Here is a 23,837-nt window from a genome sequence, read left to right as displayed (position 1 = left end):
GGACTCGTTTTCCACATTTGCAGCACCCATGAACATCTTCTGTTAATCATGCGCGCACCTCCCACCCGCATTCCGATGGCATTCTTCATACTCCACATCCACCAGATCAAACACCCTGTCTCCGACTCTAAGAACAGACTCAATGGGTTATACAATCAGCTCATTGAGTCACACCACACGCGGCTAATGGCTCGTATTCGGCTCTTCGCCTGTTTATACTTCATACAGAGATAAGCCAGCTGGGATGCTTAGCGTCCTTTCTTCCGGGGCCAATCGAAACTGAAATTGAAAAGTGTGTATTGGCAATTGTGCGTGAGTCGTCCTTGGGTGAGTAGTGACAGGCAACATTGACAAGCAGCCAGTGTACAAGCCAAAACACTCGAACTGGAGCTATTTTCATACTACAAGTACAGACCCGAATACCATTCAATTGAAGTGTTCCTCCTGCGGTTGTAGATCATACTTGTACTCGTACTGGATTCGATACCACTGCCTGGTCACTCAAACCATCTTGTTAGTTTTTGATTCAGCTAAATAGTAGTAAGTAGATATAATGAGACTCCAACAATAGCTATGGTAGTAAGCAAATGATTAGCATGGGGGATGCAAAAGAGATGAGAAGTTGGTATTGGGAATATTGGGAAGTTGCGAATGAACAGCAGCAGTCGCTCCCATACAACTAATTCTCGCTTCATCCGAGTTAGTCATGAGCCTGGGTCATGACCAACTGCTGCAGCTCATGAGGATGCAAACTTTCGACGGGAGTCTTGGACCCACCCTTGGTTCCTGGGGTAGCAGATCCACTGGCCACAGCAGATCGTGCCTGCTCTCTGAGCTCCAGCTCCTTCTCATGCTCCCGGTGAATGGCGAACTTGACCGCTTCCAGAACGTTGTCCACAATCTTCTTGGGCTTGTAGGCGGGTTCGGTGCCGTCCTGGTACACTCCGGTCTTGACCAGGATCGAGTACCACGTCTTGTCAAAGGTGTTTGCGAATCGGATATCCGACTCGGGGGTGTCTCCAACAAAGTAAACGGTCTGGGCGGCAGGAAGCAGGTCAAAGACCTCGGTTTTGGAGCCGTCAGCATTGGTAGTCTCCTCGGCCTTGGCCACTACTGTATCCTCATTGTTTTCGGCCTCTCTGAGCTTCTTGTCACTGGCAGACTCCTCCTTTTTGCCGTTCTTGGCGTGGTCCTCATCTTCGCAATCCTTGTCATTGCAAAAGTGCGTCTCGTAGGCGTCCTGACGCCAGCTCTTGAGAATGCTGTTGGCAAAATTGAAGGTCTCTTTGTTGGGCTTTCCAAACTTAGTCACGTTGAGCTCCTTGCCAGTGTGGGCCTGGTAGAGAGCGGAAATGCAGACCTGCAGAGCTCCCATGCCGTACCGCGACAGATTGTAATTGGTGGACCACACAAAGTCGTCGTGGGCAAAAAAAATGTCGGGGCCCTCGTTGAATTGCTTGGACTCGGTGCCCATGACGCCGTTCTTGGACATGAGGAGCTCCAAGATGATCTGTTGGTCTGAGGCCCATTCTCGCGAGTCGGCAAACACCAGAATGGCGCCAATGGCAATCTTGGAGAAATCCAGCGTTCGAGAAGCATTGTACTCCTCCTCAGTGAGCTTTCGGAACGGCGACACGTTGGGGTTCCACTTGAGAATGTCTCCGGGGGTGACCACGTTTTTGAAGCCGTATTCCTCGGCCACCTTTCGGCACGCCTCTCCTACGCCACCGACCACGAGCACCGTATCATACTTTTCGACCAGCGATCTCATGGGAGTGGATCCCTGGATAAACTGGCCGGGATTGACCTCGGTTTCGAGCATTTTCGACAGGTTTTTGCACCGGACCTCCTCGGTGAGACCGGAGCCGTTGGTGACGAAAATGTAGGGGACGCGAATGTTGTATTCGTTCTCGCCATTGAGCATTCGCATAGCTTCGGGGGCCTGGGGGATAACGTCTGCGCCCTTGAGCAGCACGCCGTCAATGTCGAACGCAAAGGCGTAGTTGGCGTACCGGTTGTGTGAAATGACCTCTTCGGTGGACGACTCGAGTTTCTTCTCTTTAGTGACGGGATCAATCACCTCCTTGGTGGTCTTGATGATCTTTCGCGTGGGGGTGCCGTCCTCATTGAGCTTGAGGTTGTGCAGTTTGTCGCCGAGATCCTGAGGGTTGACAGACATTTGTGGCGTGGGTGAAGATTGAGATGGGGAATATGAAGGGAGGTTTGCCGGCTCTACATATACTCGTACAGGAGGAAGCACCGGAAAAACTGTTTATAGAGTTGCACATAGAGTTGGGGAGAACAAGTAGCAATCGAGTGATTTGAGAAGGGCCTCAGGAGTCCACCTGGTACTGGAGAAGCTCATCTTGAAACGATGCGGCAATGGACGAACCAAGGAGGTCCAGCAGGTCGCCAGACCCTCTGCGATACCCGACTCCAGTCCGTCTACGCGCGCCTTGCAGTTCTTTCACCGATCTTTTTTTATCCTCTCAATGATCGACATTGCATGTGGGGTGGATGCATAATAGTGAAGACACGTACAAGTAGACTGGTACAACTGGAGCGTTCGTACCTATGTCCTGTACCTACCATTAGCCGTGCTGTGGCCGCTGATACAGGGGGCTGAAGAAGCTGAGCGGATAGCGACAAAGAGAATGGAGCGAACCGCGTGTTTTATTCCTCTTTGTATGACGTCATAATCGCGATATTATAGCTCCCTTTGGGGCTCACTCGTACAACGGAGACACATGTGTCTACGTTTTCCGTCTCAGGGCGGCATCCCAAAACAGACTCCGCAACTTTATTGGGGTGATACGATTGACGGTGTGGTAGGTTGAGTGGTGGGTTGGGAGGGGTTTTCTGACGGTCGAAGCGACTGTGGACGTGAATATCAGTCTCGTACAAGTCGTACATGGGCGTACAAGTCGTACAAGTCGCACAGGCCACACAAGTCGCACAAGCACAAGTCGCACCGGTCGCCACAAGAGTCGCTTCTCTCCTCCAAAAATACAGTTCATCCACCAAGCGAGCCGTTTTCGTGATTCCATTTGTGCGACATGCATCGAGAGGGGGTGTCTTGGAGACACCGAAATGGACCGTCGGCGGACCCTCTGGGACAGTCTGAGCTGAGACAAAGCTGGACCGCGGGGACGTGCGACTCCGCGCAGTTGTCAAAAAGGCTCGGAAAACGGACCTACACCAGGCGTCTAGCGGTCGCTGTGACCATCTGATGTGAGTATTGTACCGCAGACAAGGACAACATGGGGCCATGTGGGGAAGAAGAGACATGGGCTAATTAAAAGCAATCCGAAGAAGCCCTGGAGAAGAGATCCCCTGAAGAGAGACGAATTATGTGCAGCTGCACCAGACAGTCTTGGGACTGGGACACATGGGGCTTGATGATGTCATACGTCATTCCCTCCTTCAAGTACAGTATCAGTATCAGTACAGTACATACATACGTACACTGGTACGGCCACAGTGGAAAGAAAGACGCCTCAAGGGGATCCAAAGGGGCAATTTTACCCGGAGAAATCCCAAACAGGGTAAAAAGAAGATTCTCCACAAAATGCACTTTTCAGAATCGCCATATCTCAACCCATACACCCGCAAACAAACCCCTCCCTACACCACCTACAATACCCAGTCGTATTCTCACATTAAGTTAGAGGCGGCGTTAGAGGCGTAGAGATGGAACCTACAAATTGACCATGGGTCGCGGGAAATTCCAGGTCACGTGACCGAAACAGAGTGGACAAGATTGTTGGCAGCTTCCTTCTTTTCCAGCCCGTCCCAAAAGTTGAGCACCAAGGTTCTTTTGACGGGCTCCAAAAGAAAAAGAACAGTGCAAAAAAAAAAAAAATTAAAAAAAAGAGCCCCGAGCCAATCTCCCTATAAAGTTTCATTAGCCGAATCTTGGCCGATAACCAAGATATATAACTCGGTCTAGTTGTCGTGTAAGGACAATATCGCTCATTTCAATCTATCCATGGACCTCATCGACATCTTACGGAGGCCCACATTTCCCCCTCCTTTGAAACATCCGATACATTGCTCCAGACATGGTTCCAGACCGCCTCATGCAACATCCTCCATACATGGCATTTATGATAACAGTCAGATTGGACTATAAGGATGGCTGCTACTGTGGTTGGGTTGACATGACAGGGAAATTGCACCCGGTTGCTACTGGTACCTCCAAAGTTGGCATGTAACGTTGCTTTTTATAACTACATCTATGATCCTGGGTCTGCCTGAGAGCTAGGATACGAAACGAGCTTGTTAGTGTGGACATCTCCAGGATGGTGGTTATCGGAAGAAAATAGGGCTCTGAGACAGGGCCCATCCGTGGTAGGCGTGGTAGGTTCCCAGCAGGGCAATCCAGTGCAGAATGACACCCAGAACCACGCACATGTGGAAAATCTGGTGGGACGAGCCGATGATGTCAAAGGTACCGGGGGACCACTTTTCGGGCACTCGGGCGGCGTAGATGCCGGCTCCGCCAATATAGGCGGCCGCCTCGAGCAAGATCCAAGGCAGCTGGATCCGCAGAACGGTTCCTTCGTATCCGAATCGGAAACAGGCGTGGATGACGGGGAAGCCTCCGGAGAGACCAAAGAGCACAAACATGAGGGCTCGGAACGGCCGCCATTCGCTGGTGTGGAACTTTTTCATGAGCGACACGCAAGCACAGATTGTGCCCAGCGAAAAGGTCAGGCCCCAGTACAGCCATCGTTCGTAGTCTCCGTGGTCGTAACCGTAGAAGATGATGCCGAACATGGAGGAGACGACAAGCGACACGATTCCCAGATAGTCGAGCTGGTTGCCGGTTCGGGCCACCTGCTGCGAGTGGCACTTGATGCAGTGGAAGGTGGCACTCATGCCCAGACACGAGACGATTCCAAACATGAAGAGAATGAAGACGCCGTGGTCCTTCCAGGTGGTTGTGGGGTAGATGGGCAGACCCACGTCGAGGTAGGTGCCCAGTCCGTAGGCCGCCACGCCTCCCACAAAGGTGGTGAGGGCCGGGATCAGGTGCGAGTAGATGTTGACCGTCTCATTGTGGACAAAGCCCAAGGCTTTGAAGGTCTTTTTGTAGCAGTTGGTTTCCTTGACGTAGCCCCTTCGTATGTAGCAGTTGTCTCGTTGCCACGCGGGAATGTCGTCCCACAGGTGAGTCAGCGACTCCTTGACCTCCTCTATGGTGTCTGTCACCGTGTGTTGGGCATGTTCTATGAACGATTCCTGAGCGCAGGGGTCTGCTCGGAAGCGGATTTGGCCGGCGGCGGTGGTGGTGCGTGTCGACGACATGGCTCCTGGTGGTCGTTTGGGGGAGGTTTACTGGACGATCATGTCAGCTTTTAGGGGACCCGCCTTTTTCTATATTTCCATCCCGTCCTATCGCCTGCACTCGGACCAACTCTAAAGTGGGGAGCTAACCTCGTCCAAATTAGCTTCTGGATTTTCGGATTTACCCTGGCACAAGGGGCTACGAGACAAACCTATACCAGAAGAAGGATAGCCTATCCACGGCTGCATGTGTTTAGATCCATTTTTGGTTGGTTCTTTGGCCGCGATGCCTCAGCTTGTTGGAACACACCTGAGCTGTCCTGAATCCCACTCACTCGCTGTCTGTTGTCGCACTGATACCATGCGCCTCTCATTATCATGCGCCTCTCATTATCATGTGCATCTCAACAACCGGGTGAACTTTGGAGGGGCGACGAAAAACCGGCATTGTTGTCTTTTTTTTTTTTTTTTTTTTTGTTGTTTTTTTGCAAGGTGGGTTTTTCTTTCTCTTCCTCCTACCCAAACAGGGCCCCACACACAGACACCAGCGCCCCACGTTGCAAATGCTTGTGTCTATAGCCAGAGGGCTACGGTAGTCTCCAGTTGTTGTGTTGGGGCACTAAGGAAGCAAAGTTAGCGAGACGAGGGTTCTACAGAGGAACAAAAGGAGAGGGCCTTGCGTGCCTCCGGCCGACTGCGAACCTGTCATAGATGACGATAGCAGTACTCGCACTGTTGCGCACCATCTTCTATCCCTCCAAATGGCGTTGGTACCCGCTCTTTTATCAGATTACCATGCATCTGTTTCCGATAAGAAAACGAAGGAGAGTTTGTGGGGGTTGCAAGTGAGACATATAATGGGTATTTTAGGTGATTTTAGCGAGACAAATGTGGAAATAGCAGGGAATGGCACCGCCAGAGCGACGTGACCACACATGTTCCATCATGTCGTCTTTTATACCGTCTTCTAGGAACCAGCAGATGTGCAAGCGAGTATATCCTTCGTATGCTATACTGATCCTGATACCAGTCCTTGCCCTCTAGATCCCATGCTCCAAAGCCCAACTCCAAAAACCAATGTCTCGGATGCATATCAACATCACCTCGGTCTCGGTAACTCTACACCCTGGGCCCCTTCTCGCGGTCGACCCAGACATGCTCCAAACTTCATCACCAGACTCAACCTCGCTCCCCAACAAAATGCACCCTGGAAGAATAGAAAAGCGAGTCACTCCTGCATGACGCTCTCGTATCGCTCGTAACGCAGGTTTTTGACGGAATATCGCCCCGGAACCACGCGGCCGGCAGCTAAACCCACGCAGTAAGCTCAGCACAGCCCCGGTCTGATCTCTTCGTGTTTAGACGGCCCATTAGAGTGCGATATATGGTTGTTTGCAGCTGCAGACGCTGTGTGTGTGAGGGAAATTCCTAATCGCATGAAGCAACCGTAATGGATGCCACGGAGACACAGGTATGAGTACAAGTACGAGTATGTCGAACGCCCTTGTAATGTTCCAGAAAACTCCTCTCGCACACTTAATCGCCCCACGCACCCGCAAAGCTTAGGTGCGTTCCGCCGGGCTACCCTTGTCCCCTTTCTCGTGTCTAGGACTGGCTTCAGAGCCTCTTTCAGAGAAGGGTATGAGTTTACCTGTCCACCGCTGCGTTAATTTGTGGATGATCGAGTAGTTGCAGCCGGTCCGTGGAGACGGATGTATTGAGGTGTTCGCGAGTCGTACGACCACAATACAAGTATTCAGTCGAGCTATGGTGTCTACTTGTCACATGACACGAAACGCCTCCTGGTACTCTCGCGGTCACGATTGGAAGACTCACGCTGACTTTGTTTCCTCGTTTCATTCCTCACTTCACCACCATACCCCCACAGACGGATAAACGGATACTTCGGATATGACGGGTCGACAGGTGAAGCGAATACGATGGGGTGATACATGCCGGCAGGAGTGCTGTATGCAGGTCGGTATATGTTCTACCCACGGTGGGCTCCAAGAGTGTAGCATCTTGTAATGCTCGTACCGAAAATTACGCCGAATTGTACACACTTGCACCAAGCGACTCTCCACACTCGTCCATCATTGTCCCCCTTGGTCCACCATTGTCTATCAATGTCCATCACTCCACCCTCTGCGACGAACCCAATCGTGTTCCGCGTGCCTTATCTCTGCAACAGTGACACTAATGGAATTATTCCGGAGCACTCGCATTTGGCAGCGGAGCGGGTCTTCTTGGCGGCTGGACATGAGACAGGTGGACTTGAGCGCAGGGGCTCTACCGTGTCGAGAGGTACTCCTAAAGGTACATGTCAGGATACGTTTGAGCGGAGATGGATAGTATGCTCAACATGGACCAGAGTTGCGTTACACCGTGGCTGTACAAGCCACAACTGGTACAATGGTGTGCGACAAGTACCAGTAGAGGAGCGAACACCACTGTTTGATTCAGGAGATAGAGATAAGACTAGATGTGTGGAGATATGAACGCCCAAAGGGATGAAGGTATGGACTGTCCAACTCTTGAATAAGACTATTAATAAGAATGGAGAGTCTTCAAACGGCTTTCAGGATCAGAAGTTCTCCCTGTAGGGTCTTTCCAGAGCGTTGGAAAAGAGTGTATTGAAGCATCTAACAGTCCACATATCAGCCGGGTCAGATTCAGCGGAGTCAGATTCACGGGTCATTCCCGAAACTTGGAAAATACAAGTACGCTACGAGTACTTGCACATTATGTCGAAGAATATCACTCAGAGCACTCCTTAGATTGCATTGGGTTTTTTGCCAATATGGTTGTTTTTTTTTTTTTCTTCTATTTTTTGTTCTATTTTTTGTTCTATTTTTTGTTCTATTTTGATTCTATTTTGATTCTATTTTTTATATTCTAGGAAATGCTCACAGCTACAAGAACAGCACATACGTACAATACATACATACAGTACATACAATATTATGTATCAAAGACCACTCATTGAATTGTACCTTCAGCAAAGATCCAGACCAGTGGCAAAAGGTCCCTTCCACCCGGTACGATGCTCGCGATACAGTACGAGTATGAGCATTAGTTTGATCCCATATCATACCAGTCCAAACCCACATACTTCAGCTTCCCTACGCTCACTTGACGGAGCTATGAAAGGAATGCACTCAGATTGCTGTACAAGTTGGTACCGTAGCTCTGAGATTGCGGATGCAGGGGGTGTATTGCGGTCATTTAATGTGGAGAAAAGCCGGGATGGCTGCTTTCTGACGATGATTAATTTGAAACCCGTCTTCGATTACTGATAAATTAATTTCAGCCGAGGCCGGGGTTTCTTGTGTAGTGCGAGTCTGAACTGTCCCGTATACAGTATTAGGGTCATGGTATGTTCTCATACCGCCATCTGTACATTATTGGCAGAGACCGAAAGAGACACAAACTGGGGGAATATGAGAAATGAAAATACCACAGTTAGTAACACGACCTTTTAATGCTTTATCCATACACCCGCAGTCACGTGCCTATCTCCTAACATAGCCGCCATTACTCGCTCTCCTCCTTCTCCTCTCGGCACATTTACCCTACCGCCACTAAGTTACCCCACAATAGAGGATAACGGGAATATATACATAACGCCGTAAAAAGGGTTAATTACGACTGAGCCAAGTACAACTGACTACAGGCATACATTTATGAACGGTTAGACAGCCAGTTTGAGTTGGGTGTGGAGAAAGGATGGAGATATATGTAGAGCCAGGGAGTTTTTTGGGGGGGGGGGGGGGCTCATAATATACCAGGGCGCACGTGAACCGGACCCATTCCATCTCGTGTCGCACATTGGTGCTGGTACTGTCCCACCGTCTCCTCCAACTACCCCGCTAACACGTCTTTCACGTTCGCCTTGTCAAGTAAACTCTAAGCACGCCAATTGACTCTGCATGCGCTCTAGCTGCGGTTTTTTGAACACGATAGCTAAAGGCGATAACCCCGGCGGTTGGCTCTAAAAGCACCTTTTCTTCACAAAAACCCAGTCTTTCATCGCCACAAACATGATTGACGAAATCTTTGGACGCCCCAGTGCGAAATTCAAGCGGGTCCAGTGCTTTGCCGTGGCGCTGGCCTGGTGGCTCATCATCACCCGAGGAAACAAACATGGCCCTCCCGGAATCCGATCTCTGAGTCGAGCGCTCACCGCCAAAATCACCGCGTGGCAAATCTACGTGCTCACGCTCACGGGCTACTACCTGCTCAAGAACTTTGACAAGCTCATTGGCCTCACGCCCCCCATCCCATTCGAGAACCACTACACCCCCGGCTTCTACCGGGCCACATGGGTGATGCAAGCGCTGGACGCGGGCTTCTGGACCGCCTACCCCATCAAGAACAAGTACGCCCGAGACCTGCTGTCCATCGTACTCACCGTCTACTACCTCATCTTCTCGGACGCTGCCAACGAGAAGGTCCGACGATACAGACTCAAGACCACCGTGGAATCGTGCCGGGTGTCATGGGAAAAGGGCCGAAACCCGTACGCCGGCGCCATTGCCAAGCTGCTGTTGCCCAAAATCAACATCTACAAGGACGTGTTTGTCAAGCGACCTGCCCATTCCGAGTATGAGGAGCCCGTGGAGTGTCTGCTTCTGTTTGACGGAACTGCCGAGCAGCTCAAGAACCAGAAGAAGGTCATCTACCATCTGCACGGAGGAGGATTCACCACCATGGAGCCCAAGCTGCACGAGGACTATCTGCTTGCCTGGGCAACCCAGCTCAAGGTGCCCATCCTCTCGGTCAACTACAGAAAGGCCCCCGAGTTTCCCTACCCTTACGCTCTGGACGAGGTCTTTGACACCTACTACGCGCTCATGAAGTCCAAGGGCACCATCATCGGTCTCAGTGGCGATGTCGTGCCTGAGGTTGTTGTTACCGGAGACTCTGCCGGAGGAAATCTCGCCGCTGCTCTGGAGCTCAAGCTCATTGATTACCCCAAGAAGATCAAGCGACCCGCTGGTCTGGTGCTCACCTACCCTGCTCTTGATATGAACTTTGCCTCTGCTCTGTCCGAGGACCAGATGAAGCTCATTCGACAGGTGACCAAGGAAACTGCCACCCCGTTCCTCTACAAGAATAAGAAGGACGTGTACCAGTCATACGCTGGAGATGCACACAAGTCTGTTCGAGCCAACAAGTCGTTTGTTAACCTGGCTCAGCAGCAAAAGGTCCAGTCGCAGCAGCCTGGTTCTCCTTCCGAACAGGGTCCTGGAAACAAACTGTCTCTTACTTCCAAGGTGCTTTACTCCGGAGATCGAGTTCTCCCAGCCGAGGTTTTGTACACTGCTCTGATGCTGTACGCTGGAGACACCGAGTGTGATCTGTCCAAGGACTATTTAATGTCCCCCCTTCTCGCACCCGAAGAGAAGCTTGCACAGTTCCCCAAGACGTACATCATCTGTGGTGAGGTGGATCCTCTGGTGGATGACACTGTTCTGTTTGGAGCCAAGCTGCGACAAGCCTTCAGGGACTCCGGTAGAAAGAACCCCGAGGACCTAGTCGAGGTATCCATCATCAAGGGCTACTCCCATGGCTTCCTCAACATGGTGCCCTTCTTCCCCGAAGCCAAGGCTCCCATCCACAAGCTGGGATTCTGGATGGAGGAGATTTTCGACAATGTGCTGCCCGAGGAACGAAACATCGACCTCAACGAGGACGACTACAGCACTGACGAGGAGCTGGTGGGCGAGTCGTACGCCAACATTGACGAAGAGGGAGGAGATGTCAAGGCCCCTAGAAAGAAGAAGACCAGCGCCCAGAAGGCCTGGGATAAGACCAACATTGTCCATCCTGGAGGACTAGTCGAGGGCCGGCAGGACAAGACCAAGAATTCGGTCATTGGAGAGATTAAGAATGCGGTCGTGGAGAAGTTGTAAGAAAACGATTTTATGCGAACGAGTCAGTTGAGTGGAGTTGCAAGACTGATCAACGAGTGTTAAATGGGTAGTAATAGCAAGCATTATTATGGAAAGTGCAACTCGTACCCAGTCTTTTGAGACATGCGGATGAATGTTTCAGAATATGGAGCAACAAACTGTCCCTTCACCATCTCAGGCACCCGAGGAGATATAAGACGACTAAAAGGACGAGACTTGCAATGTAGTAATTCAAGGCGAAGTATCATATGGTATGGTTTGTCTGGTGGCGCGACTAGTATATGAAGCAAGAAGCACTTTATGAGCACGCAGGAACCAATTGTAGTGAGACTATACACTGGCACCTAGACTTTCACGGCGGACATAGCGACTTGGAGAATGGGCGTCGATACTCTGTTACAAGACATGCCTCTACTCGCTGATATATACAGTGGTTTCAGCAGCGCTCGCAGCTTCGCTCTACACTTGCATCGTTAAATATCTATTATTATCCAAGATTCCAAGTCCAATACACTGGCTACCTGGCTCCCTAGTTGCATCTCGTAAAATGAGTGGCCGGCGATCATCCACTCGTGTCATCACAGTATATGTGCACAAACATATCAGCCATCCATGCACACAAGGCTGCGTGCGAGGTCGCGCGCGATATTACGCATGCTTGGCACTACTACCCTTCTCTCGATGAGTTGAAACGGCAGGAATATCGGCGCTGATTCTCGTCTCAATCGTGTCAAACGCTCTCAGCTCCAATCGAATCAATGAATGCAGAGGCACCTGCATCCAGGGCGACTGGTCTTGAGGCACATTCATAAAGTAGGCGTACAGACACCGAAGCACGGCCTGGTGGGTCACAATCATAATGTTTTCCTGGCGCTCCAACTCCATGATGATCGGCTCCAGACGGATCACAATGTCTCTGTAGCTCTCGCCTCCTCGGTATCGGTATTCGTACTTGTTGTCATCACGTGCCTTGAAGTCCTCGGGGTACTGCTGTTCGATTTCCTCGTACGTCATTCCGTCGCAGACTCCGGCGTCCAACTCATCCAGGGCTTTCCACGACCGTTTGGGGTAGTCCAGGAACCGCGCTGTCTGGTTGGTTCGTTTGAGGGTCGAGGTCCAGACTGTGAGCTCGGGAACCTTGCCGTCGGGGAACACAGATTGTTCCAGTGCGCCTTGTAACAGCGAGGGCAGCTTCTTGGCGTACATCTGTCCCCGTTCGGAGAGATTGGAGTCGCCACCAAGCTGTCCTCCTAAATTGTATTCTGATTCTCCGTGTCGAGACAACCAGATGTACCGTGGCTTAATGTGCAGATTCATAATGTAGTAGACCACACGCGATTCGAGATAGGACTGGATACGGTTGATGACCACCTGGGCGCCCACGTTCATGAGCTTGACGTAGGTGAGATCGGTTTCGTTTTCGCCCAGCGTCTCGTAGACTGCCTCGTACTTTTTGATTCGGTTCTGGAAGTCGGTGATGGCTTTTTCCGGGTCGGTGCCCACGTAGTCTGGGGATGTGGTTTTGACGTCGATGATGTTATGCATCACAATCGACGGGTCGTCGCACCACGACTCGACAAACATGGGCTCGACTCCGGCGTCCAGCAGGGTGTCTGCGATCCATTTGCGACGCTCCACCGTCGAGTTGGTGGCGTCAAACACTCCCACCACTCCGCCGTCCTCTTCGAACCACCGGATCATATCTTCGAGCGCAGCCTCGGCGGCGTTGCGTCGCAACCGTTCGCCCACGGCGTTGGCGTTGTCGAAGAACTCGGCCGTCGGATGGGCCGTTTCTTTGCGTCTGTAGTTGCCGACATTGAAACAGCGGGTGGGCACGGACAGCCACGACAGGTACCGGACAATCTTTTGGGCAATCAGCGATTTGCCTCGGGCCGGCAGACCGACCATGATCACGCCGATCCGCACATTGTCCACGTTTCGAGCTCCGTAGACTGGCATGGTGTAGTAGTATTCTTGTTGCGGGAGGGGGTCGTGTGTCGTGTGTGTGGAGCTGATAGAGTCAAGATATAGGTTTGAGTTTGATAAGTGGATGGTGTGTGTGGGTGCAGGCTCTTGTGTGTAATAAGTAAAGTAGCTAGACTACGTTGTACGGTGTAGTGTTATGGAAGAAAAGAAAAGAAAAGAAGAGAAGAGAGAGAGAGAGCGGGGACAGGATCCAACGCAGCATATATATAAGCCTCGGTTCGTTTTGTGTTTGTGTTCACACGACTTGCTACTCCACAGTTGAAACTCACGCCAGACGCCTATCACTAGTCACACCACTGGGTCCAACAAAAGCGCAGTGCACAGCTACTGTACAGCAGACGGCGATACGGGAGAGGAACGGTTGCCTAAAGGGGACTGTAGGGTAAGTGCGATAACCGAGATTACGCGGGAGCGCGCCCGGTCACGTGCGCAGTACAGGGTCAACAATTGATTGTCTCCATTAAAACGTCTCAAGTAGCTCTGTAACTACCCTCTTAGTAGGACACTTGAGGACTTCACGTTCATATCGTTCCATGTCTCACCATGCAACCTTGTTCCGATGGGCCGAATAGTCCATCCCATGGGGAGATGGAAGGCGGAGATGTCTCTAGAATGACATGGAGACACCATGGAGGAAAACCGAGTGGATATTCTTCATCTCCGGGTCCGGCCGATGAAAACGGAATCACAAAACCAGTGTATTTATCTCGCTCATTATCCTCTTAATTAAATACTATGTTAAGTATCAACTGAGTAGCAAGTGCAATGCAATACAATGTGGTTTTTATTACCGGTTCGCACGTATTAAGTAGGTACTTGTACCGCACCTTCGGTAGTTATGGAGGTTAAGTAATTACGTTGCACAGTGTACTGTGTGGTAACATGTTCAGTGGCGCTCTTGCCGATTACATAATCAAGGCGGCTTAGCTAAGCCAACCCAACGCCGATCGACAATACCCCACAGCATGTGCTTGCACACACGGAGCGTGTCTCAGGGTTGTGTCTCGCTTTGCTTTTTTATTTCCTCCACCAGCGAACCTCAAACTCTCGGATTCCGCAGAGGGCCGTGTAGAGTTGGAATGTGGACAAGGTACCGGCGTGTTATGAGGTATATATGGCGAGTGGGGGTCAGTGGGGGGTCATAGCCGGTGGTATATCATAGATAGTCAGTGGTATATCTAGGATAGTCGGAGGTTTATCATGGGTACCCGCTCGGCGTTTCTGCTGGTTAGATGGTACAACTGTCTGACTCTAGTTACAGTAAAACCAGAGCAAGAACAGGTTTGTAGCAGTTTTGTAGGTATAAAGATAGCTTTTGCAGGGCTTGGTCCGTGGGTTTTCGCGTCAGTTTATTTCATGTTGGTGTTGGCGGATATATATTGCAATTACGTCATTGTCGGTTGAGAATCACCGGCAGTTTCACGAAAAGAACGACTAGGGAGGTGAACGAAAAGTACCACGGCAATTGCATTGGTATTGTACGGTACTCGTTGGTATTATACGGAACTCGTACAGGAATATACATTTATATGGATGTTGATCTCCTATCGCTGATACCAAGACACTCATAACTAATGCCTGTCGACGGTAAGACAAGTTACAGGCACAGGTCTATCCATTGTGCTGGTTGTGGAAAAAGCAATACCGTTTGTTTCAGGTGAGAACATATCAGTTTCATATCGTTGTCGCTAATACAAGTAGACAAGAGGTAGCTCAACGGCGCGTTCGATCGCAATGTCGGTGTAAACACATTCTTGCTAAGGTACAAGTACATACTTGCAAACAAGAAAGAGTTGAAAACTCTGGTTCTATAGCTCTATTAATAGAAGTCGAGGTCTATCGCTCTATTAACAGAAGTCAAGGTCTATCTCTCTAATGTCTTGTCTTCGCATGGTACACAACGATTACATGGACGTGTCTGGACTACTCATGTCTACATCTACCCATCCTGTTAACGAAAGTCATGATATCATTAGATAAAGTCCGAGCTCTAGGCTGAGTGAGTGGCGGTGTAGGGTATAAATTAAGAAGCTGAAGTCTAGTGCTGATGAAGGCCGTTGCCGCCGGAGAAGACGATTCGGTAAGGGCCGGCGTTGGAGTCCGAATCTCCACCCGACTGGATGGCAAACGACTTGTCGTTGGAGGAGGACGGGATCTCGGCGGGAGAGTATCCCAGAGCCTTGATCACGTTGGACAGTGCTGTAGCAAACGCCCAGGGGTCCTGGTTGTTGCCACTGGCGAACACGAGATCCGTGTAGTGATTGATGGTGTCCAGCACGCTGCCATCCTTAAAGGAGGTTGCAGATCCCGACGAACTGGGGTTTCGGTACTGCAGGTTGCCGTGGTCGGCCTGGGCCTCCTCGGAGTAGTAGGTGGCATCGTAGTTGGAAGGCACGTCGTAGGCTCCAGCTAGAGATCGCCAGTACGACTGGTAGGTTGTGCCCCAAGACGAGTCGCCACCCATCTGCGAGGTAGCGTTGAGTACGGTTCGCTCGTAGGCAACTCCAGTCTTGACTCGGTCGTAACCGGTGACAATGTCGGAGTTGGCCACCTTACCCTGCTGAATGGTGTTGAGGACAACGGGGTAAAAGTACGAGGCGTTCCACACAGTCTGGGTGTTGCCATTGAGCACAACCTCCAGCGAATCCGAACCCTTGGTGCTCTGCAGAACAGCCTGAGAAGACGAAGTGTAGTACTGGATGTTGCTGGAGATTCCGTTCTGGTTCCAGGTGACCTGGGCGTTGAGGTTGCCACGGGGAGAAGAAAACTGCAGCTGAGACATGACCTTGACGACCCGGTTCACGTGCGACACCTGCACCATGTCCGAGTTGGACAGCTTGTTCCAGGCCGGAGTGTAGGTGGGGGTGTTATCTGCCACATACACATTGCCGGAGCCCTGCAGACCCAACTCGGTCCAGGCCAGCAGAGCGCCGGTCACAAACCAGTTCTGTTGCGCGTTCTGGGGCTTGTCGGTGTACTGAGCGGTGAGCTTGAGCTCAATCTCAATTCCCTGCCACAACCAGGGCAGGAAGGGCGTCACGTCCACTCGGTAGGAGGGGCCGTCGAACGCTTGGGGAGACACAATGGGGGTCCAGAAGTAAGGCGAGATGCCTCCAGTGTATACAACGGGGTAAGGGAAGGCCACGCCAGCGAGTCTCCCTCCGATCCAGACCTCCACAATTCGACTGGGACCTCCGTTTCCGTCTCCATCCTGGCCAGACAGCTCGTTGAACATGTTGGTGTACCAGAACTCTTCGTTGGAGTTTCCGGACGCATGGATCTCCACAACTGCTCGAGTGGTGTTTCGAGGCAGCTGGATGGAAGTCTTGGCAGTATCGTCGGGGAAAGAGTACGAGTCTCCGTTGCCCTTGGACAGGCCATGGACCACGTCGGCAGGTCGGAAGTAGTCGCCTCCGGTTCCGTAATTCCAAGTAAGAGCTCCTCCGATCTGGGTACCTGGGTGGGGTCCGTCTCCGCTCTTGAGGAACTCAATGAAGAAGTTGGTGTCAAACTGGCCCTGCAGACCGTCTTGAACCACGTTGCCAAGCACAAAAGTGATGGTCTGAGGCTCCTTGAACAGAGCCAGGTACTCGGAAACGTCCTTCTCAAAACCAAACTGGACCAGGGGGGAACCGACGGGCTCGGCAGTGGAAGAACGCCACACCTCGGTATCTCCAACAAACACCTGGATGAGTCTGTCGTACTGGGTGGTGGTGACGGAGGAGTTGTAGGACAGTCGGACACGGTCAAAGTCCTGGTTGGGGGGAGTGTACTGGGCAACCTTGGGGGCTCCATAACTGTTAGCAAAGGTGTGCTGCCACAGGTGGATTTTGTCAACCGACTCTAGTTGGATGTTAGGACCAGTGACCTGGAAGGTGTTGATGATCTGCTGGTCTCGAGAAGCTAGGTCCACCACAGGAGCGGCCAGCGCTACTGAGGCAAGCAAGCATGCGGAAAGAGAGTGAAAGAGCTTCATTGCTTGAGAGACAAGATGCTCTCTTGCCCGGAAGCAGTGCCTTCCTCTATATAACACCGGGCTCAGTCTCTCTCTTCTGACAGCTCTTGACTAAGTGCAGAGGTTAGTGGGAGCTTATCCGGCTCTTGGTTGGAGCTTGAGTTTGAACCAGGAACTATCACCAAGCAGAGTTCAATGTCCGTCTGCTATTGTGGGCTAGAATCGGGTGTGTACCGGAGCGCCAGGCTCTTGGATTCTCGGGAGACATCTCCTCGTCGACATTGCCGCCAGTCTCCAATAGTATCTCATGAGATCCACCCCATCAAATCCACTCTTTGGACCCTACCGTGTTGGATCGGCAGATCGACCAGCAAGGAGAAGTCGCGACTCACGTCTTTCCTTCCCAAACGACTGCCGCAGAGCCGCAAGCCACCAACTGAGTTTGGTGCTGTGGATCGTCGCCAGATCTTCTGAACGATCAACCGCCCACTCTTGAGAAATAGATAACGGCTATTGGATGTGCGTGAATGGGCGGATTCCGTGGACTCGAGCCCGTTTTGGGGGCGTTCCGGGCCTGCCGTTTAGATCCCGTTTCGACTCGATAAAACACCTGTCTCTGCTCTGTTTACACGTTTCATGTCCATGGAGATCCCTGTTTGACGTGAAACATTGCCAAAAGAAAACATAAAAGGGTGTTTGGCAGGGTGTTTGAAACTATGCATTGATACGAGAGGGAGTGTATGATATGAATAGACCTGAAAAGTGGCGTGGACGAGACCATCAATGAATGCGCCATGGACCACTTGTCGGTTTTTCATGCCTATAGCCACTCTCCTCCATCTGCTCCAGTCCACCTTCCCCAGGCACCGCTTATCATCACCTCCACCTCACCCTTCGCACATCCTTCATTTAGTCCCTCTGACGCCTACCTCACACGTGGAACATTGCAGGGGGGTACGTCAACTCACGTCGCACATCCAAAGCAAAAGCAGGGCGGAAAATAGGACCCTCAGACGTGCCGAAGGATCGCGGAATGAGCTCCAGATGCAACATATAGCACCGCGCAGACAAACAAACGCGACATTAAAACACAAGTTAGCCGCCTTTATGTCATTAGCCGCCCACATAATCCGCTCATATAACTGCCCTCTTCACTTCCACCTCACGATATCCCGCCTGCTCTTCGAGACGGAGCGGGGTAAAGCGTTCCTATAAAAAACCCAGGGCCGATCATATTATTCCGTAGACTTTGTTGGAGTGGCTGCTCTAACTTTGTTTAGCCGAGGGTTCCGTTTTGCACAATTGCAAAAAAATATATATACTACAATGTAGTATATATAAAATATATAAGGAAAAGGAAAAAGGCTTCGGAGCAACACCCCTTTGGGACTAAATTTTTTATATATTTTTTATTCTAATGATTCATTACAGGCTATATACCCTAGTAAAGCCGGGTTATTGGCGTTCAATAAATCAATACACTTCTGAATCTTTGATTACAGTCATTCCTGACGACTGTCCGATGAAACGGCCTAAAAAAGTTAAAATGTCGGGAAATTTAGCTCTGGCCTAACGGTCAGACTGCAGTTACCCGGCCTCTCCCTCTGGCCTCGCGTACCTGGCTACACAAGACTGCGCTCTGCAGTTCGAATCCAGGTGGGAAATTCGGTGGTTCTCTTCTCTCTATAACGACCCTTGGGCCGTGTCTCGTGAGAGTGCCATGTGGAAACATGGAACAGCGTCATCAGAAAAAACACTGGGGCCGTTGTAAAAGGCGGGCCTGGTATGGAAGTGCGCTGCGGGAGATTGACGTAAGTCTTTAGTGCAATGCGTGGCCTACCCACGGGTAGAACTCGATACCGATCACTGGGGGAGAGGTTTTTTTGTGTGGGTACGGTCCTTACAATGGTATTTTTATTGTCGGTGCGATTTCTCCGATGTTTCTCCACCAAAAAAAAGACCCTCGGCGATCTCTCCATTGAACTTTTAAGCGACCGTCTCCTCGTACTGTTCGTCTCCGTGTTCGGCTGTTTTTTCTTTTTTTTGCCCTTTTTTTTTTATGTTAAACATTTTTGCATTACCTCTTTGCTTCCATAGTTAGACTTCCAACTAAGTTTCACGGCTTGTTACAAACGTTAACTATTGCGTGCAGCAGGAACAACCGGCGAAAGAGACCGCGGGGCGCATCTGCCGGGAGAGAGAACAAGGCTGTAAAAGACTGAGAACCCGTTCCAGCTTACGCCCGCGTCGATTCGAAGTCTCTCCGCCCTATTCTCCGCTTTGTTTGGACCCATTAGTCTACTATTTAACCGTAATAATACGAAAATCCAAATCAGAGAGTGGAAATAAGTGACCACTGTTGGGGACTAACGATGGTGAAGACTTGTGTCTTTGGTTACACATCGACCTCCTGTGTTGCGGTACATGTCACAAGTTGAAAATTCACTTAATTCACTATAAAATCGCTAAAAGCGTTGTTGTAACCGGACCCATCCGGCTAATCGTAGTTGCCCGGAGCAGGACCAAAGTAGCCGACATCGGGAATGGGCTCGATAATTGAAAGTCCAGTACCGTCGACTCCGACATAGGGAACATTGTTGCCCCACCAGTCAACAATAACGGGGTTGTACTGGACGGCAAAGAAGATGATAATGGCACAGATGGCAATTCCAGTGCCCATTCCGGCCTCCAGAATGTAGGCGTACTTCTTCCACCAGGCCAGGTACCGGCTCTTGATGTACATGTTGAACAGCAAAGCGAGGTACAGACCGCCGGTTCGGTACGACAGGTTGTATGGAGCCCAGGCCATGAATCCTCCGCAGACAATGATGGGGTTGATGTAGAGCAGCTGTCGTCGGATCTTGTCGATGGTCTTTTCCTTGGAAGGGTACTTCTTGGCCAGGAAGGCGGGCAGGGTCACCTGCAGCAAGTAGAAAAGCACACCAAGAAGAGCTCCAAGCAAGAACATCCACTTCATGGCGGGGTACTTGTCGAACATCTTCTTGGGACCAATAACTCCCCAGGCCACAGAGGCGGTGAAGAAGGTAGTGTCTCCAGGACAGGTAAACTTATACTTGTTTGTGGGCTCACAGATGTCGGGCATGTCCACCTGGAAGGACAAGACTCCGAGACAGACCAGACCGTTGACAAAGGTGGCCCAGATCTGCATCCAGAAAATGGATCGAGGAGGCAAGTGGGCGTAGTGGGTTAGTTTCTGGTCCGACGCGTAGTTCTGGGCCTGCATCTGGATGGTCACAGACAGAGCCTTGATATGGTTGAGAGCCATGAAGGATCCGGGGAGAGCATAACCGATGATGAGCTCGGAAATGACATTGAGAGACAGCGAGTTGGCGGTGTAGGCAGCAAAGATGGTGAAGGGGATGATAAAGGCCAGTACGAGACCAATAACAAACACCAGGGTCCACACGGGAGTGTCAACAGGCCACACCTGGACCATGACAACAGAGAGCACAAACATGAGCACCATGATGATGTAGAACCACCAGTCGGGCACCTCCTTGTATTTTCGCATGTATCGGGAGAAGGGGTCGACTCGACCCTCGTAGTTGCTTCGGTGAATGTGTCGGAGAGCCTTGGCAGTCTCCACCAGAGCCTCCTTGGTGGCAGCCCATTCCATGAGAGTCACGTAGACAAACGACAGAGGGTAGATGGCAAAGAAGGACGAGTAGACAACCAGGTTGGCAGCTCCGTAAAAGGGAGGAGAGTAGGCCTGGTACTTTTCATCGTCAAATCTGTTGTTGGTCAGAATCTTCATCACCTGGTAGGGCTTACCCTGGTTGTCGTACAGTCGGTTGGTGTTGATGGGGATGTACGAGGTCCAGAAGTTGTTGGTGTAGTACAGACCCAGGATGACAAGACCAGAGATGAACACGGCAATGTAGTCGTTGAGAACGGTGTAGAGAGGCATGGCGACAGGTGAGTAGGCCGCAGTAGCCATGTTCCAGTCAAATGTAGGAATGGGGTTGTATCCCATACCCTGGAGAGATCCAGTGACTCGCGCCAGAGTCTCGTTTTCAGGGGCAATCCAAGTCATCCAGTTGGTGTAGGACAGAGCCTCAAACAGGTAGTTTGGCAGCCAGAAGTAGGCAAAGGAGCACGCCACCAGGATGAGGAAAAACTTGTATTTAGTGATGGTCCATCCGTTGATGGTTTCCTTTCGGTTGGGTGCCAGAAGCGCCTTGTTGACGGCCAGGGTGGGCAACAGAGAGGGCCACACGGCCTTGACGGGGTAGACAGCACATCGTTTGAGCAGACCGGCGAGACCGAAACCCATCATCTGGGTGGATAGCATGAAGACGAAGCCGAAGGAGAAAGATCGGGCCCATTCCTGGCCGTAGAAGCTGGGCAGGATCTGAGTCATGAGGTTGTAGGTGATGTAGGGGGTTCCGGAGGCGCAGGAGACCATGATGGTGGTCAGCAGCTGTTCCTTCTGGCTCCATCGACCGGGATTGAGTGAGTATCGAGTTCCTCGGAAGGTGAACCCCTTGTCGGGGAGCACATATTCCAGGAATCGACCACAGGGGAACAGCAGCAGCTGGATGACACCAGCTCCTAGACCAATGGAGGGCATACGAGGCGAGAAGAACTGGTTGATGAAGGCAGCAATGCCAACCCAGATAGTTCCGAGCACCCACACTCGCCAGGTCTCCGAGGTGCACTCGGTGTCGTCCTGGGGATCTGTGACGGCTCGAACCTCAGGGTACGGACTCCACCAGTGGAAAATGGTGGCCCAGTAACGAACCATCATGACCTTGTTGTTCGGGTCGTCCAGCGACATTTTTTCGTCGTCTCCGCCACCCACGGAGTCTAGAGCCTCCATCAGATCTCGGATTTCCCGACGGTACTCGTCTCGGAAGTTGTTGTCATTGTCGTGGTACTTCATGTTCTCTCGCACCAGTTTGCAGGCGTCCTCGAAGTTCATCTCCTCGAATCGAGCGGCCATAAAGTGCACCTCGGGCGAGTAGGAGCCGTCGTCATCGGAGGGGGGGATCTGGAGCTGTTCGGCCATCCACGCGAGCACAGACGAGTCGACCTCAGTCACGTCGGTCACGTACTGCTCCTTATCATTGTTGGTGGAAAAGTTGGCCACCTCCGACACGGTGGTCGGATATTGGTCTTTGTCGGTCATGTTGGTGGTGAGTCCATCCTGTCGCTCGTTTCGTCTATGTATATATGTTGGTCATGGTATCTGGTCTATGGAGCCGTGTGGGTGCGTATCAAGATGCCAAGATGAAGTAGCGCTGATAAGACGAAAGGAGACAAGAGCTGGTACTGGTGGCTTTTTGACGTGAGACGTCATTGACCATGCCGCGCCAAGCCATGGACGGGGTGGGCCATGAGGGCGGATCGCACTTGGGGGCGAGATGAATGCTCCATGTCAAGACGTTGGGTTGAGAAGCTATGCTCCCCGTAATGATGCCCAACGGACATGTTATGGGTAGAAGAATGTTTCTGCAGGGGCCATAAACTTTTCACGAAACATCTCCGGCACGGCTGAATGGTACTTGTACCTGTCAAGATGCATGACTAGCGTCTCCCACGTCACTAGCGTCCATCAACCGACTTTAGACTGGTGCCGTGTGGATCTGGGTTTGGGGAAATCACTCCTCAGCGAGCTTCACACTCCCTCGTTTTGTCTCCGTGGATCGTGTGACATGAGAAGATCACAAATCACCTCCGCCGTCTGACATTGACCAGACACGGGAGATCATTACTGCAAGAGGAAGTGAAACACTTGCAACGGTAGGGCCGGGCGGTTGGGAGCTAAACAACCTCCGTCCTTGTACACCATTCCTCCATGAATGAATGTTTTCGCCAACCTGTCTGCAACCAGTGACGCTCCTATCCGGCGCTCTACCCCTCGTATTTCATGACACTATCTCGCCAAGAAACAGCCAATGCCTTCTTTCGCACGGCTCCAGCAGATTCTGGGGTCGTGATACCATCTACTGTAGACGTGAAGTAACCGATATCTTGGTGCACACGAGCCGGCTTACAATGTACCGTTGCTGTTATCGAAAGAATGTGCAACTTGTAGCACATGTATGTTATGTACTAGCACCGGTACCAGCACATGCAATGGTTTTTTTTTTTTTTTGTTGTTGTTTATATATAATATCAGACGCACTGTACTCGTACTCGTACTCGTTAATGCACACGGCTAGCTACCTTATCTTCAAACAGTCCAATCGTGGCACGTACAGCACGCATTACGATGTCAAGCCGTACATCCAGAGCATACTATCGAACCCCAATTGTTATATCAATCAAGTAGAGCCAGGTGACCTAAGTCAACTGTGGCTGGCCAGAGCCTTTCACTTTTACCAAGCCACGGTTCTTTATCACGCTCAGAACTTCTCACGGCTTTCAAGGGTCCCTATTGCCACTTGTCAAAGCTTTATTTGTAGGTTTATGTACTGAACGACGACGTGTACTGTTTTTTTGTTCACCTTGTTGCTTGTTTCTTGTTGCTTGTTGCTTGTTGCTTGTTCTCTTGTTCTCCTACAGCACAGAAGTCCACCTGACCACCTCATTATCTCCTGATTGTCTATCTCCGCACCTCCTTGATGTGCAACTGGTACAATCTGACAAGACCAGTTGAAACCACACGGCACTGCCAAGCCTCAGATAACTTCCATAGCTACTATCGAGATTTCGTATCTTCAATTTCT

At 51.1% G+C, this 23,837-nt stretch overlaps 10 protein-coding genes and 1 non-coding gene across 11 annotated transcripts; 5 read left to right on the top strand and 6 right to left on the bottom strand.

The window, feature by feature from the left end:
- Positions 1–700: 700 nt before the first annotated feature.
- YALI1_E20995g (uncharacterized protein) lies at positions 701–2,179 on the bottom strand (the record flags this gene model as incomplete). Its single annotated transcript, XM_504073.3, has 1 exon — positions 701–2,179. One exon carries the CDS (start codon positions 2,177–2,179, stop codon positions 701–703), a length of 1,479 nt encoding a protein of 492 aa, XP_504073.1.
- Positions 2,180–2,673: 494 nt separating this feature from the next.
- On the bottom strand, positions 2,674–3,288 carry YALI1_E20984g (uncharacterized protein; the record flags this gene model as incomplete). The annotated part of the gene is made up of 1 exon (XM_068283036.1): positions 2,674–3,288. One exon carries the CDS (start codon positions 3,286–3,288, stop codon positions 2,674–2,676), a length of 615 nt encoding a protein of 204 aa, XP_068139137.1.
- A 1,020-nt stretch (positions 3,289–4,308) lies between these two features.
- YALI1_E20963g (uncharacterized protein) lies at positions 4,309–5,310 on the bottom strand (the record flags this gene model as incomplete). Its single annotated transcript, XM_504072.3, has 1 exon — positions 4,309–5,310. One exon carries the CDS (start codon positions 5,308–5,310, stop codon positions 4,309–4,311), a length of 1,002 nt encoding a protein of 333 aa, XP_504072.1.
- A 2,006-nt stretch (positions 5,311–7,316) lies between these two features.
- YALI1_E20943g (uncharacterized protein) lies at positions 7,317–7,787 on the top strand (the record flags this gene model as incomplete). Its single annotated transcript, XM_068283035.1, has 1 exon — positions 7,317–7,787. The coding sequence occupies one exon, from the start codon at positions 7,317–7,319 to the stop codon at positions 7,785–7,787; it is 471 nt and encodes a 156-aa protein (XP_068139136.1).
- Positions 7,788–9,329: 1,542 nt separating this feature from the next.
- YALI1_E20923g (uncharacterized protein) lies at positions 9,330–11,204 on the top strand (the record flags this gene model as incomplete). Its single annotated transcript, XM_504071.3, has 1 exon — positions 9,330–11,204. One exon carries the CDS (start codon positions 9,330–9,332, stop codon positions 11,202–11,204), a length of 1,875 nt encoding a protein of 624 aa, XP_504071.1.
- Positions 11,205–11,852: 648 nt separating this feature from the next.
- Positions 11,853–13,163, bottom strand: YALI1_E20885g (uncharacterized protein; the record flags this gene model as incomplete). The annotated part of the gene is made up of 1 exon (XM_504070.2): positions 11,853–13,163. One exon carries the CDS (start codon positions 13,161–13,163, stop codon positions 11,853–11,855), a length of 1,311 nt encoding a protein of 436 aa, XP_504070.1.
- Positions 13,164–15,228: 2,065 nt separating this feature from the next.
- YALI1_E20845g (uncharacterized protein) lies at positions 15,229–17,166 on the bottom strand (the record flags this gene model as incomplete). Its single annotated transcript, XM_504069.2, has 1 exon — positions 15,229–17,166. The coding sequence occupies one exon, from the start codon at positions 17,164–17,166 to the stop codon at positions 15,229–15,231; it is 1,938 nt and encodes a 645-aa protein (XP_504069.1).
- A 1,572-nt stretch (positions 17,167–18,738) lies between these two features.
- YALI1_E20829r lies at positions 18,739–19,025 on the top strand. Its single transcript, XR_011031482.1, has one exon.
- Positions 19,026–19,642: 617 nt separating this feature from the next.
- YALI1_E20794g (uncharacterized protein) lies at positions 19,643–22,294 on the bottom strand (the record flags this gene model as incomplete). Its single annotated transcript, XM_504068.3, has 1 exon — positions 19,643–22,294. One exon carries the CDS (start codon positions 22,292–22,294, stop codon positions 19,643–19,645), a length of 2,652 nt encoding a protein of 883 aa, XP_504068.2.
- A 207-nt stretch (positions 22,295–22,501) lies between these two features.
- Positions 22,502–22,853, top strand: YALI1_E20791g (uncharacterized protein; the record flags this gene model as incomplete). The annotated part of the gene is made up of 2 exons (XM_068283034.1): positions 22,502–22,555; positions 22,608–22,853. The coding sequence occupies 2 exons, from the start codon at positions 22,502–22,504 to the stop codon at positions 22,851–22,853; spliced, it is 300 nt and encodes a 99-aa protein (XP_068139135.1).
- A 118-nt stretch (positions 22,854–22,971) lies between these two features.
- YALI1_E20787g (uncharacterized protein) lies at positions 22,972–23,586 on the top strand (the record flags this gene model as incomplete). The annotated part of the gene is made up of 1 exon (XM_068283033.1): positions 22,972–23,586. The coding sequence occupies one exon, from the start codon at positions 22,972–22,974 to the stop codon at positions 23,584–23,586; it is 615 nt and encodes a 204-aa protein (XP_068139134.1).
- Positions 23,587–23,837: the final 251 nt, after the last annotated feature.

Source organism: Yarrowia lipolytica, chromosome 1E, assembly GCF_001761485.1.
Source record: "Yarrowia lipolytica chromosome 1E, complete sequence".
NCBI classification, from domain to species: Eukaryota; Fungi; Ascomycota; class Dipodascomycetes; order Dipodascales; genus Yarrowia; species Yarrowia lipolytica.
The sequence above is the reverse complement of the archived record's forward strand: the minus strand, read 5'-3'. Positions and strand labels throughout refer to the sequence as shown.